General features: G+C 38.2%; 1 protein-coding gene across 1 annotated transcript in view; it reads right to left on the bottom strand.

Moving 5' to 3' along the window:
* The window catches only part of LOC109425509 (organic cation transporter protein), a 75,092-nt gene that overhangs the window by 50,204 nt on the left and 6,224 nt on the right, over positions 1–18,664 (bottom strand). The window contains exon 2 of the mRNA XM_062846674.1: positions 10,252–10,413. Within this exon, the coding sequence (XP_062702658.1) occupies positions 10,252–10,413 (162 nt within the window). The remainder of the gene's footprint in view (positions 1–10,251; positions 10,414–18,664) is intronic.

Here is an 18,664-nt window from a genome sequence, read left to right as displayed (position 1 = left end):
TCATTTCCAATGCGAAAGAAATGTATTTCCCTGGAATCTTGATAAATGGTTTATCTATATATTTACTTGGTCTTGGCTAGAATCTTGAAACGTCAAAAAACGCAGTAGGCAAAACAAAGTTTGCCGGGTACAGCTAGTAATTTATAGTTCAGGTCTTCGGCAGAGTTGTTAATCAATACATACAAAAGTCAATGCATGTATGTTTTTGTGATATGTTTATATTTTTTATGTTGGTCTTTTTGTATGTTTACCCGAGCAGGAACGAATAACCACAGAAAAACAGACGTAACACTCTTCAAAACGATTTGGCACATGCATTTAACGATCAATTTAAATTTCATTTGTTTTGCGCGATTCTTTCAGAAGATGCGCTAGTGTTCGATCGCTTTAACGTTTGCCAGTGTACACGTTACTGAATGATGCAAACGAAAATTACAGGCACTTTGTTTAGTAGTGTGCGTGTTAGACAAACGTCAAATCGAAATCCATCATGGCCGCAGTGTCGCGCGCGGTTATACCAACAGGTGGCAGTGTGCTCATAAAAATGACACCGGGCAAAACTTTTTGATGAATTTCCTCTAAGAGTTACGTCTGTTTGTCTGTGGAATAACTGCCACATAACATCAGGATACCAAAGTCAGATGTTATACCAAAACAAGGTATACAAATGGTATCCTGATATTGCAAATAGCTTATTTTGGAATTGCGTTTCATACATACATACATTTATTTGCTCAACATCACATCCAAGACAAGACAACGCCTTCTTGTGCTAACCGGATCAGTAGCAAACACCAGCTTTGCAGGGTTGTTATCCGGCATTCTTGGAATATGTCTTGTTCACCGTATCCTTCCGGCTTTGGCCACCTACTGGATGCTGGGTGCATCGTAAAGTGACGATAGGTCCTGACTTTGAACTTATTATTCTCATATTCTGACAGACAGACAGACAGACAGACAGACAGACAGACAGACAGACAGACAGACAGACAGACAGACAGACAGACAGACAGACAGACAGACAGACAGACAGACAGACAGACAGACAGACAGACAGACAGACAGACAGACAGACAGACAGACAGACAGACAGACAGACAGACAGACAGACAGACAGACAGACAGACAGACAGACAGACAGACAGACAGACAGACAGACAGACAGACAGACAGACAGACAGACAGACAGACAGACAGACAGACAGACAGACAGACAGACAGACAGACAGACAGACAGACAGACAGACAGACAGACAGACAGACAGACAGACAGACAGACAGACAGACAGACAGACAGACAGACAGACAGACAGACAGACAGACAGACAGACAGACAGACAGACAGACAGACAGACAGACAGACAGACAGACAGACAGACAGACAGACAGACAGACAGACAGACAGACAGACAGACAGACAGACAGACAGACAGACAGACAGACAGACAGACAGACAGACAGACAGACAGACAGACAGACAGACAGACAGACAGACAGACAGACAGACAGACAGACAGACAGACAGACAGACAGACAGACAGACAGACAGACAGACAGACAGACAGACAGACAGACAGACAGACAGACAGACAGACAGACAGACAGACAGACAGACAGACAGACAGACAGACAGACAGACAGACAGACAGACAGACAGACAGACAGACAGACAGACAGACAGACAGACAGACAGACAGACAGACAGACAGACAGACAGACAGACAGACAGACAGACAGACAGACAGACAGACAGACAGACAGACAGACAGACAGACAGACAGACAGACAGACAGACAGACAGACAGACAGACAGACAGACAGACAGACAGACAGACAGACAGACAGACAGACAGACAGACAGACAGACAGACAGACAGACAGACAGACAGACAGACAGACAGACAGACAGACAGACAGACAGACAGACAGACAGACAGACAGACAGACAGACAGACAGACAGACAGACAGACAGACAGACTGACAGACAGACAGACAGACAGACAGACAGACAGACAGACAGACAGACAGACAGACAGACAGACAGACAGACAGACAGACAGACAGACAGACAGACAGACAGACAGACAGACAGACAGACAGACAGACAGACAGACAGACAGACAGACAGACAGACAGACAGACAGACAGACAGACAGACAGACAGACAGACAGACAGACAGACAGACAGACAGACAGACAGACAGACAGACAGACAGACAGACAGACAGACAGACAGACAGACAGACAGACAGACAGACAGACAGACAGACAGACAGACAGACAGACAGACAGACAGACAGACAGACAGACAGACAGACAGACAGACAGACAGACAGACAGACAGACAGACAGACAGACAGACAGACAGACAGACAGACAGACAGACAGACAGACAGACAGACAGACAGACAGACAGACAGACAGACAGACAGACAGACAGACAGACAGACAGACAGACAGACAGACAGACAGACAGACAGACAGACAGACAGACAGACAGACAGACAGACAGACAGACAGACAGACAGACAGACAGACAGACAGACAGACAGACAGACAGACAGACAGACAGACAGACTGACAGACAGACAGACAGACAGACAGACAGACAGAGAACATCTTTAGAAGATTCCAGAGACCATCTCTGAACGATACTAGACTTTCTTTGGAAGATTCCAGAGGCCTTCTCTGGATGATTCAAGAAAACTTCTCTGGAAGATTTCAGGGACTCTACCTGAAAGATTCAATAAACATTTTCTACAAGGTTCCAAAGACCTTCTTTGGAAGATTGCAGATACCTTGTCTTGTAGGTTTCAGGGACCTTGTTTAAGGGAATTCCAGTGACCTTGTCGGGATGATTCCATAGACCTTATCGGGAAAAAATCTAGAGGGCTTCTCTTGAGGATTTCGGATACCTTCTCTGGAAAGATAAAGAGACCTTTTTTGAGAGATTCAGAAAAATTCCAGAGGCTTTGTCTGAAAAAGTCCAGAGATCTTATTCCGGAAAACCTTCTTCGGAAGACTCTGGACTCTGGAGACCTTCTTTGGTAGATTTTAGATTGCCTTGCCTGAAAGATTCCAGAGATTTTGCCAGCACCATCTCAGAATTATTGTCCTAATTTTCCAGCATTTTAGTAATAACCTTCTCAGTATTCGAACTAAAATTTTCCCAGAAATTTTCAGAACCGTCTCAGGATTCGTATCAGAATCCTCTCAGAATTTTCGCCAGAATCCTCGTCAGAATCCTTTGACGATTCTCGTAAGAATTCTTTCATGATTCTTTACAGAATGCTTTCAAGATTCTCGTCAGAATCCTTTAAGAATTTTCTTCGTAATCCTTTCTTATAAGATTCTTGTCAGAATCTCTAGCGTGCGCAGCTTTTTCTTTTTTCTCACTCACTCTCGTAAACAAACACGAGAAAGAAAAAGATAAAAGAAGGGGTAATTGCCCTCTCTTTTATCTCGCCCTTTCTTGTGTTTATAAAATAGAGGGAGCGAGAAAAAAGAAAAAGCTGCCCACGCTAGTGGTCAGAATCCTCTTAGGGTTTTTTTGTCAAAATCCTCTTAGGATTCTTGTCAGAATTCTCTTAGGATTCTTGTCAGAAGCTTCTTAAGATTCTTGTTGGTTAATTGAAAAGGGCGTTTGGGTGTCGAATCGACCTTCGAATCCAGTAGCCAAAGAAACTCACAATAACAGCTATTAGAATGAGCCATTTTACGAAGTGACAACAATGTTGATGATGATATTGGTTTTCACGGGTTATTGAACACTACCCCCTGTCAAAATTCTGGAGCAACATTTGAAAACGGCATACAAGCATTGGTAAACAATAACTTCACACGTCGCTCCTTAGCCCCCATCAGCCTATTCACAAAAACTAAGACCGTTATCAGAAAAAGCAAACATCGATCTTTCGGATAACGGTGTTCATTTGCGTGGGCGGGCTGTTATGCCCTACGGAGCGTTTTCGAAAAAAGACACAAGACCTCTTGGGCCCTTTTCAAATGTTGCTCCAGAATTCATTCATAAAATCGGCTCGTAAAATAGACTATTCAAAATTTCCTTTACCGTGTAAAATATTGTGCCTTTAAGGGATTATATATGTTGAGGTCGAGCACAAAATCGATATTTTTTATTCAAAGTATGGGCCCAGTGGTATAGCAAGGGGGGTACGGAGGGTGCAGTCCGCACCGGGCCCCCGAATTCAGGGGGCCTCCAAATCAGGGAAGGTTTCTAACACTAATTTGAATAAAGTTCTTTGAATAGCGAAAGTTTCCCATAAGTGTAAGTTCAATACTTGCAAATCTGCTTATAGGTATGTTCGTGATTTTCAAGTGTTTTTGGAATAGGGCACACAGATGACTCATTTGAAGTCCTTCTTATTAACAATTGTGAATGTGCACATTTTATTCAAGTAATTTAGTTTTGATTAGTTTGATGACTACCCTTTGTACCTATAGGGACCTCAAAATACAAGAAAAAATGGAAATCAAAATTCAATTTCACGAGATTCAGTACCGATATGAAAGTTAAATTTATGAGCATTATGACAACGTTCCTGATATCCTTACCACAGGGCCAATCATAGTTGTTGACTTAGCTTAAGGTAGCAGCTGAAATTCAGGGGCCCCATTTATGGAAATTAAGATCTGAAAACAGTTCACTTCAAGACCGTTATAAGAATAGCTTGTCAATTTATGGTCCTCGTATAAAAAATAAGTGCAATTTGTGGAATACGTTCCAACTATTTCATCAAGTATTTCTTTTCAAGTATTCCTTGAAGGGTTTCTGGAGGAATTCCTTCGGGTAAGGTAAACACTTACCTTGCCTTCGGGGATAACTTTTATGGTTTATCTAGCAGTTACTTTAAAGACTTCAAAAATTCCTCTAAGATTAACTTCAGAACTTTTTTCAGGGATTGCTTAAAAAATTCTTCCAAGTATTGATTTAGGAATACCTTCAAGAACTCCATGTCTTTCATCAGGAACTTTTCAAGAAATCCTTCAGGAACTCATTCAAAGATTATTTTAGGAATTTCTTCAAGCATTCGTTCAGGAATACCTCTTCTGGTTCCTTCATAAAGTCCTTGTATTCGGAAAGAATCATTGGGTTGATTTTGGAGGTATCTTTGATGACATTCTTGAAGGATTACTAAAGTACTATGAAGTAGTACTAGAAATACGAGGAGTACTTTGAGGATTTACGTAAATAATTCCTGAAGAAGTTTTGAAAGCAAAGAGATTTTTTGGAAGAACTAATGATGAATTTATTCCTCGGAGAAATCAATGGTGGAACCCCAAAGAATTCCTCTCAAATTCTTTGGAGCAATTAAAAAAAATCATCAAAAGATTTCCTACATAGCGTGACGATGGGTATTATCGACAGGTTTGTTTTCTTCGTCAAGAGGTGTTTTTGACGGCCAAATTTCCTGAAACTTGGTCATATTATTCAGCTTGGTTGGGAAGGATTTAAGGCAAACTCTGAGTTCAATAGCTTTCATAAAAACCATGACAAAGAGAACAAAACTGCCAAAAATTCCCTATTTCCTTGGAGAAATTTCTACAAAGGACTAGGGGGAATTTCTGTAGGACCCTCTGAGGAAACTTCTGCAGAAAAACTTTGAGAAGTAAAAAATCTTTGTAATGTAGCTTGAAAAAAAAACTTGGCGCAACATATTAAATCGTTACTGGACTTTCTTAAAAAATACTTGAAAGAATTGTGAGAGAAGACTTGAAAAAATTGCCTAAGAAATCTCAAAACCGATTTCCTACAGCAATTATTGGAGGAGTTTCTGAAGAAATCCCTGTAGGTTAACAATTTCGTATGAAATCAGGAATTCTTGAAGAAAATTCTAATAAAAATCTTGAAGAAATTCCTAAACATTTCCTCTGGAAAATTGTGGGGTAGTCCCAAAGGAATCGTATGTGGAAATCTTTTAGAAACTGTTTATGGAATTCTTGGAAATGCATATTACTGAAGAAGTTCCTTCAGAAAGAGTTCCCGAAGCAATCGCTGTAGCAACTTTCGAAGGAAATCTTGGAGGAATTTGTAAAGAAGTCCTAGAAGTGATTCCTGGATAAATCGTAAAAGAAGAAGAAAGAGTTCTAGGAGTTTCTTACTTGGAACAAATGCTTGCTGAAATCGTAAGAAACATTTTCAGAACTTTCGTGAAGGGAGTTTGGACGAAACCGGTGTTATCGCTTAAAAATATTAAAGGTATCAATAGATAAATTCCTGATGGAAACCTTGAAAGGATACCTATACGATTAATTGAAAGAACCCCAGTAAAATTTCATGGAGGAATTTCTATGAGAATTTTTTAAAGGAATTTCAAACAAAAAAATAAGTAGTATTTCTTAAGCATTTCATAGGAAATTTCTTTTGAATCTCTTTCAATAATTACTTTGTAAATCCGTGCAACAAATAGTTAGGGAAAATCCTTTAAAATATGCTGAAATCGCTTCAACAATTACTCTAAAAATTTACTTCGGAAATTCCTTTGGGAATTCCTTAAGCATTTTTTTCCTGAATTCATTCTGCATTATTTTTAGAAAATTGACACTTTTTTAAACTGTCTCAGCTATTGTTTGCTATTCCTTTGGTTAAAAAAAATCAAGTTTTTGCAGGATCTTCGTTTTTTTTTTCCTGTAGGTTAACTTATCACTGCGATCAATTTTCTGATCTCCCGCTTTAATCTATATAACCACATATCAAGGCGATAGGCCACTATGAGCAGAGACCCTCAGCGCATGAACGTCGGATGTTTCCCCGCAGGGAAAAATGTGTCGAATAAATCTTTGTTAAAAGTAACATTAAAAATTTCTGCGGCAATTCTTTTAAGAAATTATTAGGCAATTTGGAAACTTCTTTAATTATCGGCAATGCTTCAGCAATGGCTTTGCGAACATCTTCGAATTTTCATTTCTACGGAAATTTCTTTAAACATATTCGTATGCAACTTTTCGCTGGTTCACTTTTTCTTTGAAAAATTCGTTTGAAAAATCCTCTGATTAGTATTTTGGAAATAACTTCAACACTCTTCTGGAAACTTCTTTGCCAATTCCTACGGGAGTTGATTGGTTAATTCATTTGGCATTTGCTTTGAAAATTCATTCGGCGAATTTCCTGTGAGTGACCTGACGAAATCTATACCTTTTGCGGAGTTTTCTCGGCAAATTCTTTGAGAATCCCTTTAGCGAAAATTTCTATAAGATTATTTTTGGGGTTTTATTGAACTTAATTTTTGAAAACTATTTAGGATTTTTTTTTCGAAAATTGATTCGGTAACTCTTTTTGAAATTTCTCGGCAATAATACTTGAAATTGATTAAGTTTATTATTTTTGAAAATATCTACAGCAATAGTTTTCGAAATTCTTTGGGCGATTGCTTTGGAAATTTATCAAGAAACTCCTGCGGGATTTCAGCAATTCCAAAGAAAGCTTCGCCGGCAGTCCCATTACAAATATAACTGACACTTACTTTTGTAGTTCTTTCAATAGTTGCTTTAGAAATTCATTTGTCAGGTGCTTTGAAAATGCCTTAGTCAATTCGTTTGTAAACTCAAGTGGCAATTTTTTAAAAACTTTTCCAGTTTCAAAAGAAATTTCCAGAGTAATTACCAAAGCAATTTTCAGAGAAATATTCCTTCGGTAATTTTTTTTTAACATTCTTAACGGGATTCCATCTGTTATAACTTTTGAAGTTCTATGAGATACACTCTAGCGAACTTAAAGAAAATCCAAGAATTTACAACGGAACAGCCTAAGAAAATTTCAAAAGAATTACCTAAGGAATTTCAGAGAAGTTCACAATCAATTTCCTAAAAAAAAATCACAAAGCAATTCTTAAAACTGTTTTAAGGAATTTCAACAAAATTTCTCGGAGGATTTTCTGTGAGATTTCCTTAAAGAATTCTTATATTTTTAATTGGAATTTCTAAAGGGTGAGTTCCTGAATCCTTGAATGGCTTATTGTAAAAAATTCTTAAGCATTTCTTGCAAAAACTCTCAAAGCAGCCTCTGGAGGAATTCCTCTGGAATGTCTTGGAGAATTTTTTTAAAAAAGTCTTGCAGGAGTAATTAATATTAATTAATAATAGGGAAGTGGAACCGTCTCGGCAGGGGTCCTATTTTGGGCACTTTTTTGCTATAACTCAGCCAATTCTGAACCAATTGACACAATTTTTGGATTGCGATCTAGCCGTGTACAAAATTTCAAGTCAATTGGTTTGGAATTGACTGAGTTATAGCGAAGAGTGCCCAAAATACCGGCTGCTGCCCAAGTGGTTCGCTACCCTACCTTATGAAGAAATTCTTGCATGAAAGAATACCCGAATGATTTCTTGTACAAAACTATTTGTAAAATCAGAATGAATGAAATCAATTAAGAAAATTCTAAGAGAATACTTGAATAAATTCTGAACGAATCTTTGGAGGAATCGGTCAAATGATTTTTTAGAGAAATTTCTAGAGGAATCATTAATCCTGGTGAAATTCTTCACAATGATGTTTGATGGAAACTTAGAATGATTTTTCAAAAGGTTTATCGAAAGAATTTGAAGAAACCTTTCCCAAAAGAAGTTTTTAGAAGAGTTCCCAGAGGAATGCTAACAAAAATTACTGAAGGAAACCTTGGGAAAACTATTAGAGCCGATGGATATTAAAGAACTCGTTGGAGGAAGGAAGGAAGGATTTTTCGGAAGAATCCATACAGAACTCCAACAGAAGTTCCTTTCAGAGTTTTCTTAATGAAATTTCTGTAGGGATCTTCTTCAAGAGAACGCCAAGATGAATGATGAATGCTTCAGGAAATGCCAAGAAGAAATCTCTGAAAGAGTTATGTGGGAGAATACTTGAGAAATCCTTGAAGAATCCTCGGAAGAATCTATGGAGAAATTCCTACTGTGGAAAAATCATCAAAGAAGTATTTGGAATATCTCCTGAAAGAATTCATGGAGGAATGTTTGAAGAAATTCTAGAAGGACTTATCTTACTCTGGTGGAATTCCGATGATATCTTGGAAGAATCATTGTAAATCTTTTTGTTGTATTTTTTTCTGGAATTTGTCAAGAATTCTATGGATGATCTTCTAGACGAATTCTCAGAGATAGTATTGATAAAATCCCTGGTGGACCTCCTAACAAATGTTTCGAGAAATACTCGATAAAGTCTTTGCAAGAATCTTTTGAAGTGCTTTTGAAAACATCCTCGGAGACAGCACTGTAAAAATTCCTGAATGAGTGTTTAGAGAAATACTGAATGACACCCTTGCATTAACTACTTAAACAAATCTTGAAGTTAAGTTATTCTTCATATATTTTTTTTAAAGCAAACGGTAGAGCAATTTTTGAAGGAATTCATAGAGAATTACTTGGTGCATTTCCTAAATAATTTGTTATAAGTATGGGTTCTTAAGAATGCTGTGTCAAATTTTCATAGAGATGCAAGCAGTGCAAGCAAAGATATAGCGTTTTGCGCCTCTCTCTCTTATGGGCCTGTAGTGCAAACTTGAAACCTTAAACGCGATTATCTCGGAATTATGTTTTTCCAAAACTTCGATGTACAGTAGACGTTCGGTCGGTGCAAACGGTTTAACTGCAATGCTTTTTAACTGCAAGTCCGGTAAGTGCAACAATTTTGCAGTTATCGCACGGCCATCCGTCAAAATGGTGCGCCATGTTAGCCCAAATGAACAGTCAGATGAAGTTCGTGTTCATTTTACGTCAGTTGATCGTTTGTTGACACTATCAGGCGTTGCAGTTATCGGATTTTCGTTCGCTAAGTGAAACGTAAACATGTTGCAGTTATCGAACGTCTACTGTAGTGACTACGATTGCGGAAACAGTTCTCAACCAATTTCAACCATTTTTTTTTTGAGTTTTCGCTATGTGTTGTGTCCTTGAACGATCAATATTTTTCAAAAAAAAAATCATATCAGTGCCCATAAGGGAGCGAGGCGCAAAACGCTATATCTTTGCTTGCACTGCTTGCATCTCTATGAAAATTTGACATAGCATTCTTAAGAACCCATACTTTGAGATAAAAGAATAAAAAATATCGATTTTGTGCTCGACCTCAACATATATAACCCCTCAAGGTAACTTAATGACGAAAATGTCATAATATTATTTGTTTCTGTAATAAAAAAAATACCTATTGCAGAATCATCTAGAAAAACCAACAAATTCAGAAAGCCCCATCTTACGGCACTCGAAATAATTTCCCTCGCAAATCCAAGACAAACACTTACCCAATGATGGAAATGTTTCGGATTTCTTCATGGGTCCACCCACGCTCGACCAGGCTCGGCACGGTGCAGTAGTAATTTGCTGGCATCTGACCCAGGAAGACGTACGACGACACGTGGAAGCCATTCAGGATGTTCGGCGTCAGGCAGAGAATGAACAGCACCCTGCAATAAGAAACAAATGGGAGATTGGGTGATTATACAGCAGTGATCCACAGTGGAAATAAGATGAATAAGCGGAAAAGCATAGGTTATCACCATGGAAACTGATTGACACTGACCAAGTTGCCTTTAGTGTCTGGGCCCATAACTCAAGGGTCTGCCTCAAAAAGCTTTGCCAACTCGACTTTTTTTCGATTCTGTCGATCAGTGTTATCATTTGCAAATGAAAACGTAAATACACAAACTGATATCGATAAATAACTGGTTTCAGGCGGAACAAGGTCGAGCAAGTTTCGCACAGTACATAAAATATTGTCGTGATGAAGCATCATATCTCGCTTTCAGTTTTGAACGGGCGTAAATGCAGTGATGAGTTTCTTTTAATCTATTTTGTCTACTTTCAAAAAACTATGTCCCTCTGTTTTCAAAAACTCTGTCATCTATAACCCAAAGCGGAAAACGATGAAGAGATAGCAAGCATTGCAGTTAACATACTAAACGCGTGATACGGAAGCTTACCTAACAATTAGATATGCAACACATGACACACGCCACGGACAGAGGTTGAACGAAACGCGTGGGAACCTGATGCATTCGAGCCATTCAAGTTCAACAAGTGTCATCAACCCAATGAAGTGTGCGTTAGTAGGTAGGTATTCGCTCGCGGAAAGGAGATTCTTATTATCTTTACTGATTGGTGTGCAAAAATCGGGCGGCATGAATTGGCTTTTTATGATCATTCATTACTTCTATTTAGATGCTATCGAAAGTCTGATGAGTTGCAAAGTCTAGTTGCATTGTTTTGAATGGGCTATCAGTGGCAGCTGTAAAATACTAGTTATAACGGTACTTTATAGCTTTATTGACCTGGAAAGCGACGACATCTACTGAACTCACAGTTATCATCCGTTCATGGAGTGGCCTGTTGTAATCAATCCGCAATCAAACGAGACGTAATGGTACTCAGCCAGTCGGTCATCAGCGTCAATATCAACTATAAAATTCTAATCTACGGGTATTATAGCCAGCCAGTAGTGATTATACACAGGGTGACTGGTAATGGGCTTACATAGCCGGAGCAGTTACCCGTGCGAGTATTCATCAAGACCATTCTGAGGGTGACGGATTCGATCTCTGGTCGGTACAGGAGATTCTTGTAATGTAAATTTCCAAGTCTTCCTAAAGAGACGGGCTTGGTGCTGTAGTGGCTACCGCTTCTGATTCCTACACAGCAGTTATGTAGCATTTCAGATGCACGGTATGTTTTGGTCAACAAGCAGCATTACTGTTACATTATTGCCATAAAACTGCTAAGTGGGATGAGTGATGCTAAACCCACAACACATTTCCAATTTTTAATTTACGTGCCCCGGCTGTGGATGCCATTATCATTCGCTTGTCCTGTCATCTATAGAGTAGCAACACAGACAAACAGACGAAACTCTTAGAGGAAATTCATCAAAAACTTTTGCCCGGTGTCATTATCATGAGCACACTGCCACCTGTTGGTAGAACCGCGCGCGACACTGCGGCCATGATGGATTTCGATTTGACGTTTGTCTAACATGCACACTACTAAACAAAGTGCCTGTAATTCTCGTTTGCATCATTCAGCAACGTGTACACTGGCAAACGTCAAAGCGATCGAACACTAGCACATCTGCTGAAAGGATCGCGCAAAACAAATGAAATTTAAATTGATCGTTAAATGCATGTGCCAAGCCGTTTTGAAGAGTGTTACGTCTGTTTGTCTGTGGTAGCAACTAAAAAAACATGCTTTGGCAAATAAATTCCATGCTTTTGGCTACTTTCCAATTGCTCGATTTTGTTGGGGATTAGGTAGTGTACAACCCCTCGCACTTGGGTGGATTATTATAGAGAGGTGTCCAATAGCGTGGCTCAAAATACCACATGTCAAAAAGTTCGATGGGCCCCCTTCTTATTTCGTTCTATATGACGCCACGATGCTCTGATCAAATTTTCAGCTAAATCCGTTAACATTAGGGCGGTGCTAAACTCATTTGAAGTTTGTATGGCAGTTTATATGGGAAAACATCGTTTTTAGCATTTTTCTCATGAGGGGAACTATTTTTATTTAAAACACATAACCGATTATATAGAACTATAGTCTCACATGTGTTGAAAAACTTTGTCGAAGATCGCAAAGTCATCCGAAGCTTGTAAGAAAAGATATTACACGCAGACCATCTGGTGGTGCTTAACATTTAACATGTAAAGGAATAATAATAGCAATAAAATCTCATTGAATGGGCCCGTACTGTCTAGGCTATATCTTTTTTCGCAAATGTCTGATTACGTTGTGGTCTTCGGCAAAGTTTTTCGGCATATCCCAGGCTATATTTCTATAGGATCGATTACGTGTTTTAAGGAAAATTAGAACCCCTCAGAAGAAAATTGCAAAAAACTATGTTTTCCCATATAAACTCCCATACAAACTTCAAACGAGTTTAGCACCGCTCTAATGTTAAAGGAATTAGCTGAAAATTTGACCAGAGCATCGTGGCGTCATATAGAACGAAATGAGAAGGGGGCCCATCGAACTTTTTGAAATGTGGTTTTGCCATACAAGCTTGAGCCACCCTAGTGTCCAACCCCTCATAGATTGATCAGCTGTCAATGTTGGCGCGAAAGGCAATGTTATTGGGTTCAGAAGAGAGTGAAGAGCAAATGTTTGTGTTTCGTTTTAAAGACTGAACAAAGTGTTTATTATTATAGTAGTCAAGAAAATATAGGTTGTCTTCTTCTGAAAAGCGTAATTCCCCGAAAGCCTGGTTTGGTGACCACTGGCGTAGCCACGGGGGGGGTGGTTTAGGGTTAAAACCCCCCCAGAGCCAAAATTTGTGGAACAAATTTTCAGTATAAAGCGCTTTGCGACGAAAAAATTTTCGGCTGCGCCGCTATTTTCAAACTACGAATACTTGCTAATTATATTTTACAAAATGTAAATGTCTAATCAAAAAAGGTATCATTGACCGTTGAAAACCCCTCCGAGAGACAATTTCTGGCTACGCCACTGTTGGTGACTGTCGCGTATCCCACTGTGGTTAAGGAATTCCGACAGATTTGATTATCAGCATTTGCTGAGCACATAGTACATCTAACGAAGCAACTACCGGTGTAATATTAAAGCTTCAAATTGATCAGAAAACCAACGCACTGTTATATTCTATAAAAAGATAGTAATAATGGAGTTTCTTCTATTAAGATATCCACGGAGTTAGAAATAATACGATCGTTCGTGTCCATGGTCTATAGCATACTCATTTATTCTTTTCTTCAGATTACAATCAGATCTCTTAAACTTAGAACTCACTTAGGTACTCCATTGAGTACCCAGCCTGAGGGTATCGTCAAATTATCCGAAAGCAGGATTTAAACACCTGCCACTACAACACCTTTCCCCTTAGAAAAATGCTTCACATACTAAACCTTTGAATTTAACCACTTCATTTTAAACTCCGAATGTTTCTCGGTTTTGCTAAGTTATGCAACTTACTTTATCAATTCGAACGAACCTATATCTGCTATGTTAGCACGTAGTACATACGATCAATGTTTACATTTGTTAACAATTTTTACATTTGTTGAATCCAAATCCTTATTCTTTTTGTTAAAAAGATTGATGAAATGCTAGCATTATAACTTAATCTTATGATTTTCTTCTAGACACACTAAAATCACATTCATTCATAAAAGTACCAAAAAGTCAACACACATTTCACATGTTCCAAACTGTTGAATTCATAGTGATAAACACAGACAAATCGGAATGAAAACTAGCACAGCAACCGAATCGTGAACACGCCAATCGTAAACATCTCCTCCCAGAAAAAGTCAGCTATCCTCCGCTTCCGCAGTGCAGTGGCCATTCCCAAACGAGTATCCAAAGTTGGTGATGTCATCAGTAGTCAAGAGGTCGGTTGAAAAACGCAAGTGAATGCAGCTCCAGGCGCAAAGTATATAAATATGTACCAAGGTAAGAGATTCCCGTAAATGTCAAAAATGAGACTCACCAACACATCTGCGTTAGTTTGAAAAGTTGGTGTTTTTACACTAAAATGTCATTATTTCAGCAAAGTTTGTGAAGTTTTGTTAGTTTGGATGTTTCTAAATGCTGAAAAAATATGTTTAGAATCAATTAAAAAAAAATTGTTACCCGATTTTCAAATGGCGATATTTTCTGTTTTATTGCATGGAGGTCACATTTAATCCAGTCAGATGCAATTAAATAATAGCTTCTAAGATGGGAGTGCTTAATTTCTTAAGAAAGTTAGCTAAATAGTGATGTGCCCATACAAATCAGCGCAAACTTCATAACTATTTTTTGCTTTTTTTTCCTTTTCTCACTAATCCGTGAATATTAACGGGAATCTCTTACCTTGGTATTTAGATACTTTGCTCCAGGCGAAGGTTTTTTAAATAATCGTCACATGAGGGCGCAAAATAATACACTTTGTTTTCCCTCTTCGTTGTTGTTCGGCTACTTTTACGACATCATCGTCCCGCATCAAGGAGAATACATTTTACTAAGGTGGCGCAGATAAACATTGCAAACCACTGGTTGTCTCTTCCACTCTTCTGGTGTTCTTATGCAACTAAAATAGTGACGTCACTATTTCAGTTCCATAAGAACACCAGAAGAATGGAAGAGACAACCAGTGGTTTGCAATGTTTATCTGCGCCACCTTAGTAAAATGTATTCTCCTTGGTCCCGCATTCCTAATCACATGCAAACCAAAAAGTAGTGCAAAAAAAAGGTGCTCAGCTACCACAGTTGATTGATGTGACACTCGTTTGAGTTACACTGAAGATAAAAAGAAAATGGTACTCAACAATTGATAATACAAAAATGAAATAAAATGGAGGGCCACAAAATGTTTTTTTTTTCTTTGATATTTAATGATTTAAACAAAACCGGCTCGCCTCCTATCCACTACCAAAAATGTTGCTGGCAAAATGTGCACGTAAAAATAAAAAATAACGCCTCACAACACAGTGGAATAAAAAATAGGGTAAACCAATGACCCGAAAAAAACGATCTAAAAACACTTGGTGTATTGATCACAAAATGCCCTCAAAATTAACAAAAAAATCCATTTCCGCACTAAACTTGCTCCACAAAATTTATTTTAAAAAACACCAAAAGATCAATTATCACTGGCGGGCGCAATAAAATAACTAGGAATAGTTAGATAAAAAAAAATTACAACACGATAAAAGTCACTACTGCAATAGTAGATTTTTAATGAACTATTCGCACAAAAGCGGTTAACAAAAAAAAAAACTGAACAACAGTCACTAAAAAAAATATGTTAACCCAAACATCACGCCATAAGCTGAAAAAACAACGGTCGTGAAAAGCACGGAAATTACAAAAAAAAAACGTTACATAGACGTTTTACACAGCAAATAGCACATCAAAATACACAATAAAGCGTTGTGAAATGCACAAAAAAAACACACACTATAGCACGCTTATCACCAAACAAAACATGTACTGAAAAATTCACGCCAAAAGTAAGCAATCACAGGCGGTCGTGAAAGGCACAGTACAAATGGAAATAACATTTTCTCCTTGTCGACACTGTTATATTCTATAAAAAGATAGTAATAATGGAGTTTCTTCTATTAAGATATCCACGGAGTTAGAAATAATACGATCGTTCGTGTCCATGGTCTATAGCATACTCATTTATTCTTTTCTTCAGATTACAATCAGATCTCTTAAACTTAGAACTCACTTAGGTACTCCATTGAGTACCCAGCCTGAGGGTATCGTCAAATTATCCGAAAGCAGGATTTAAGCACCTGCCACTACAACACGCACATTATCTAATCATCTATAGCTTACATTGTAGCGCGGTTCAGCGCCATCGTCAACCCGAGGATCGAGGGATCAAATCCCAATTTCACCGAAATCAGCAAACAACAACAGCATTTCAGAACGTGCCCCCAAGCCACTATGGGGAAAGTGGTGGCCAAAAATCGAAAAATGTACTTGCTTTGAATGACGTGTCTTACATACCATTTGATAGCCAGATAGTTCAAACCTAGATTCCCTAAATTTCAGTCCTCTGTGATGCAAAATCATTGCGCCACAGATATCAGACTTAGAAAAATAGTGAAAATTGAAGAAAAAATGCATTTTAAACAAATGCAATTTTCTCAGTGAAAAAACGGTTTAATTTTGGAAGTCAATCCACCGTTGGAAATGTTATAGTCTGAACTTTAAAATGGATGTGTTGTTGAGGTTACACGGTTAATTTAAATTAGTGAAAAATGGGTAATTATTGACAAAAACAACATTTTTTGCCCAAGTTGGTCTATATCTAACAAGCAGGGTCGAGCAGTCTCAAGCGACCGCCCCCACAGTTTAGTTTGGGGTCTATACTATCTGCGTAACGCGAATCCAGCTGCGGATAGCTGCGGATGGGCGTCATTTCGGCACAAGACCGAAAAATGGATTTTTTCATTATTTTTTTTATGTTAAAAATGGGTAAAAACTGGCCGAAAATTATCGTTCCGTACAGAAACTGTATCAAACCATCTGGACTTAAACCACAGACAAACAGACATATTACTTAGAAGAAATTTGTTTCAAAACATCGTTTGGCACCATCACTAGCACCCTCTATAATGCTCAATCCGAAGCATTCATTTGCAGGTGTTGTTTCCCTCGGCTCGATGTAACAATTTAGCAGGTGATGACTCCCCCGTGGCGTCATCCATTCATAAAACATGAATGAAGGTTCATAACTGAGTCATTTTATGTAAACATTGATCGGCATCGCGTTCATTTCTCTCCAAAATTGAGCCACAGCAGCGCCACCATGACACATGCGAGCACAGTCCGAACCACACTATATTTCCAAAATGACCGTTAAATCGTGCGATGATTCCGATTTGAGTAGTATGTCTGTTTGTCTGTGCTTAAACTCTAGCAACATGAATATCGCACATAGTTAATTAAACGAAAACAAACCTGAAAATAATTGTTTGGGGTAATATGGGACAAAGGAGCATTGTGTTACCACAGACAAACAGACGTATCACTTGGAACAACATGCGATAAAAATCATCGTCACGAAAACATAATGGCCCACTGCTAATTACGCTGTGGTTTGCAAACTCACTGAGTTGCTGGCGGTAGTGAGCAAACGTCAAACCGGAGCTAAAACGATGCGAGTGCCATGAGCAAGCGATTTGCGAACTACGGAATATTTTAATAATACGTCAAAAAGGGAAACGATGGGAACTGAGTAGAGTGAGACGTCTGTTTGTATGTGGTGTTACTTTAGATCTAAAAAAAATCTCAAATAGTCTTATTGTATTGTCTATATCAAGGCAAAATTTAATTTTGATCTTGCTAAAGAAGAACGACTACTTCAAAAGTTGAAGTGAAGTTGAAGTTTTTACAATACATAGCAAAAGGCTCACGAAAAAAAAAATCTTTAAAAAATACAATAACGATTGGCGCGATGCTTATTCGAAACTTGAAAACGATGTTAAGTATGTTTGGCGGTAATGTGGACATTATAGAAAGGCTTTTTCAGTCACGAGAAAAATTGCATATAGACATAACGATTCAAATATGGTGAATTTGATTGGCCATGTTCTCAAAAATCGTGAAAGTAAATCTGAAATGTTTACAATTCCCAAAAATGTATATGGAATGATGTCACCTGAACGGAAACATGAGTAGATAGGGTAGCGAGCCACTTGGGCAGTGGCCAGCATTTTGGGCACTCTTCGCTATAACTCAGTCAATTCCAAACCAATTGACTTGAAATTTTGTACTTGGCTAGATACTAGCCGTATCTCACCGCGTTCCAAAAATTGTGTCAATTGTTTCAAAATTGACTGAAATATAGCAGAAGAGTGCCCAAAATAGGACCCCTGCCGAGATGGTTCCACTTCCCTCTTGCTTGTGAATTTGATTAAGTTTCAAGAGGCAGTTAATTAATAAAATGTATGATGAAAATTTATCAATGAAAATCATGCTCTATTTAGTAGTATATTCATTCCTGCAGTATATAAAATGGAGACAAATCATCAACTTACTTAATGATGTTGATATGTGTTCAGTAAAATAATAGAAGCATATAAATTAATTATCCTTTCGATGAGTTTCAAAAAATATGCAGAAGGGTGGGGGGGTGTCAGATAAGTTGGAGGGGGTGGGGCTCTTGGTAGATAAACAATGCTTTACCAAAATACCTGATCGATAAAACAA

The sequence above is a fragment of the Aedes albopictus genome, chromosome 1, assembly GCF_035046485.1.
Source record: "Aedes albopictus strain Foshan chromosome 1, AalbF5, whole genome shotgun sequence".
Classification (NCBI taxonomy): domain Eukaryota; kingdom Metazoa; phylum Arthropoda; class Insecta; order Diptera; family Culicidae; genus Aedes; species Aedes albopictus.
Note: the sequence above shows the minus strand (reverse complement) of the source record. Positions and strands in the feature narration are given on the sequence as shown.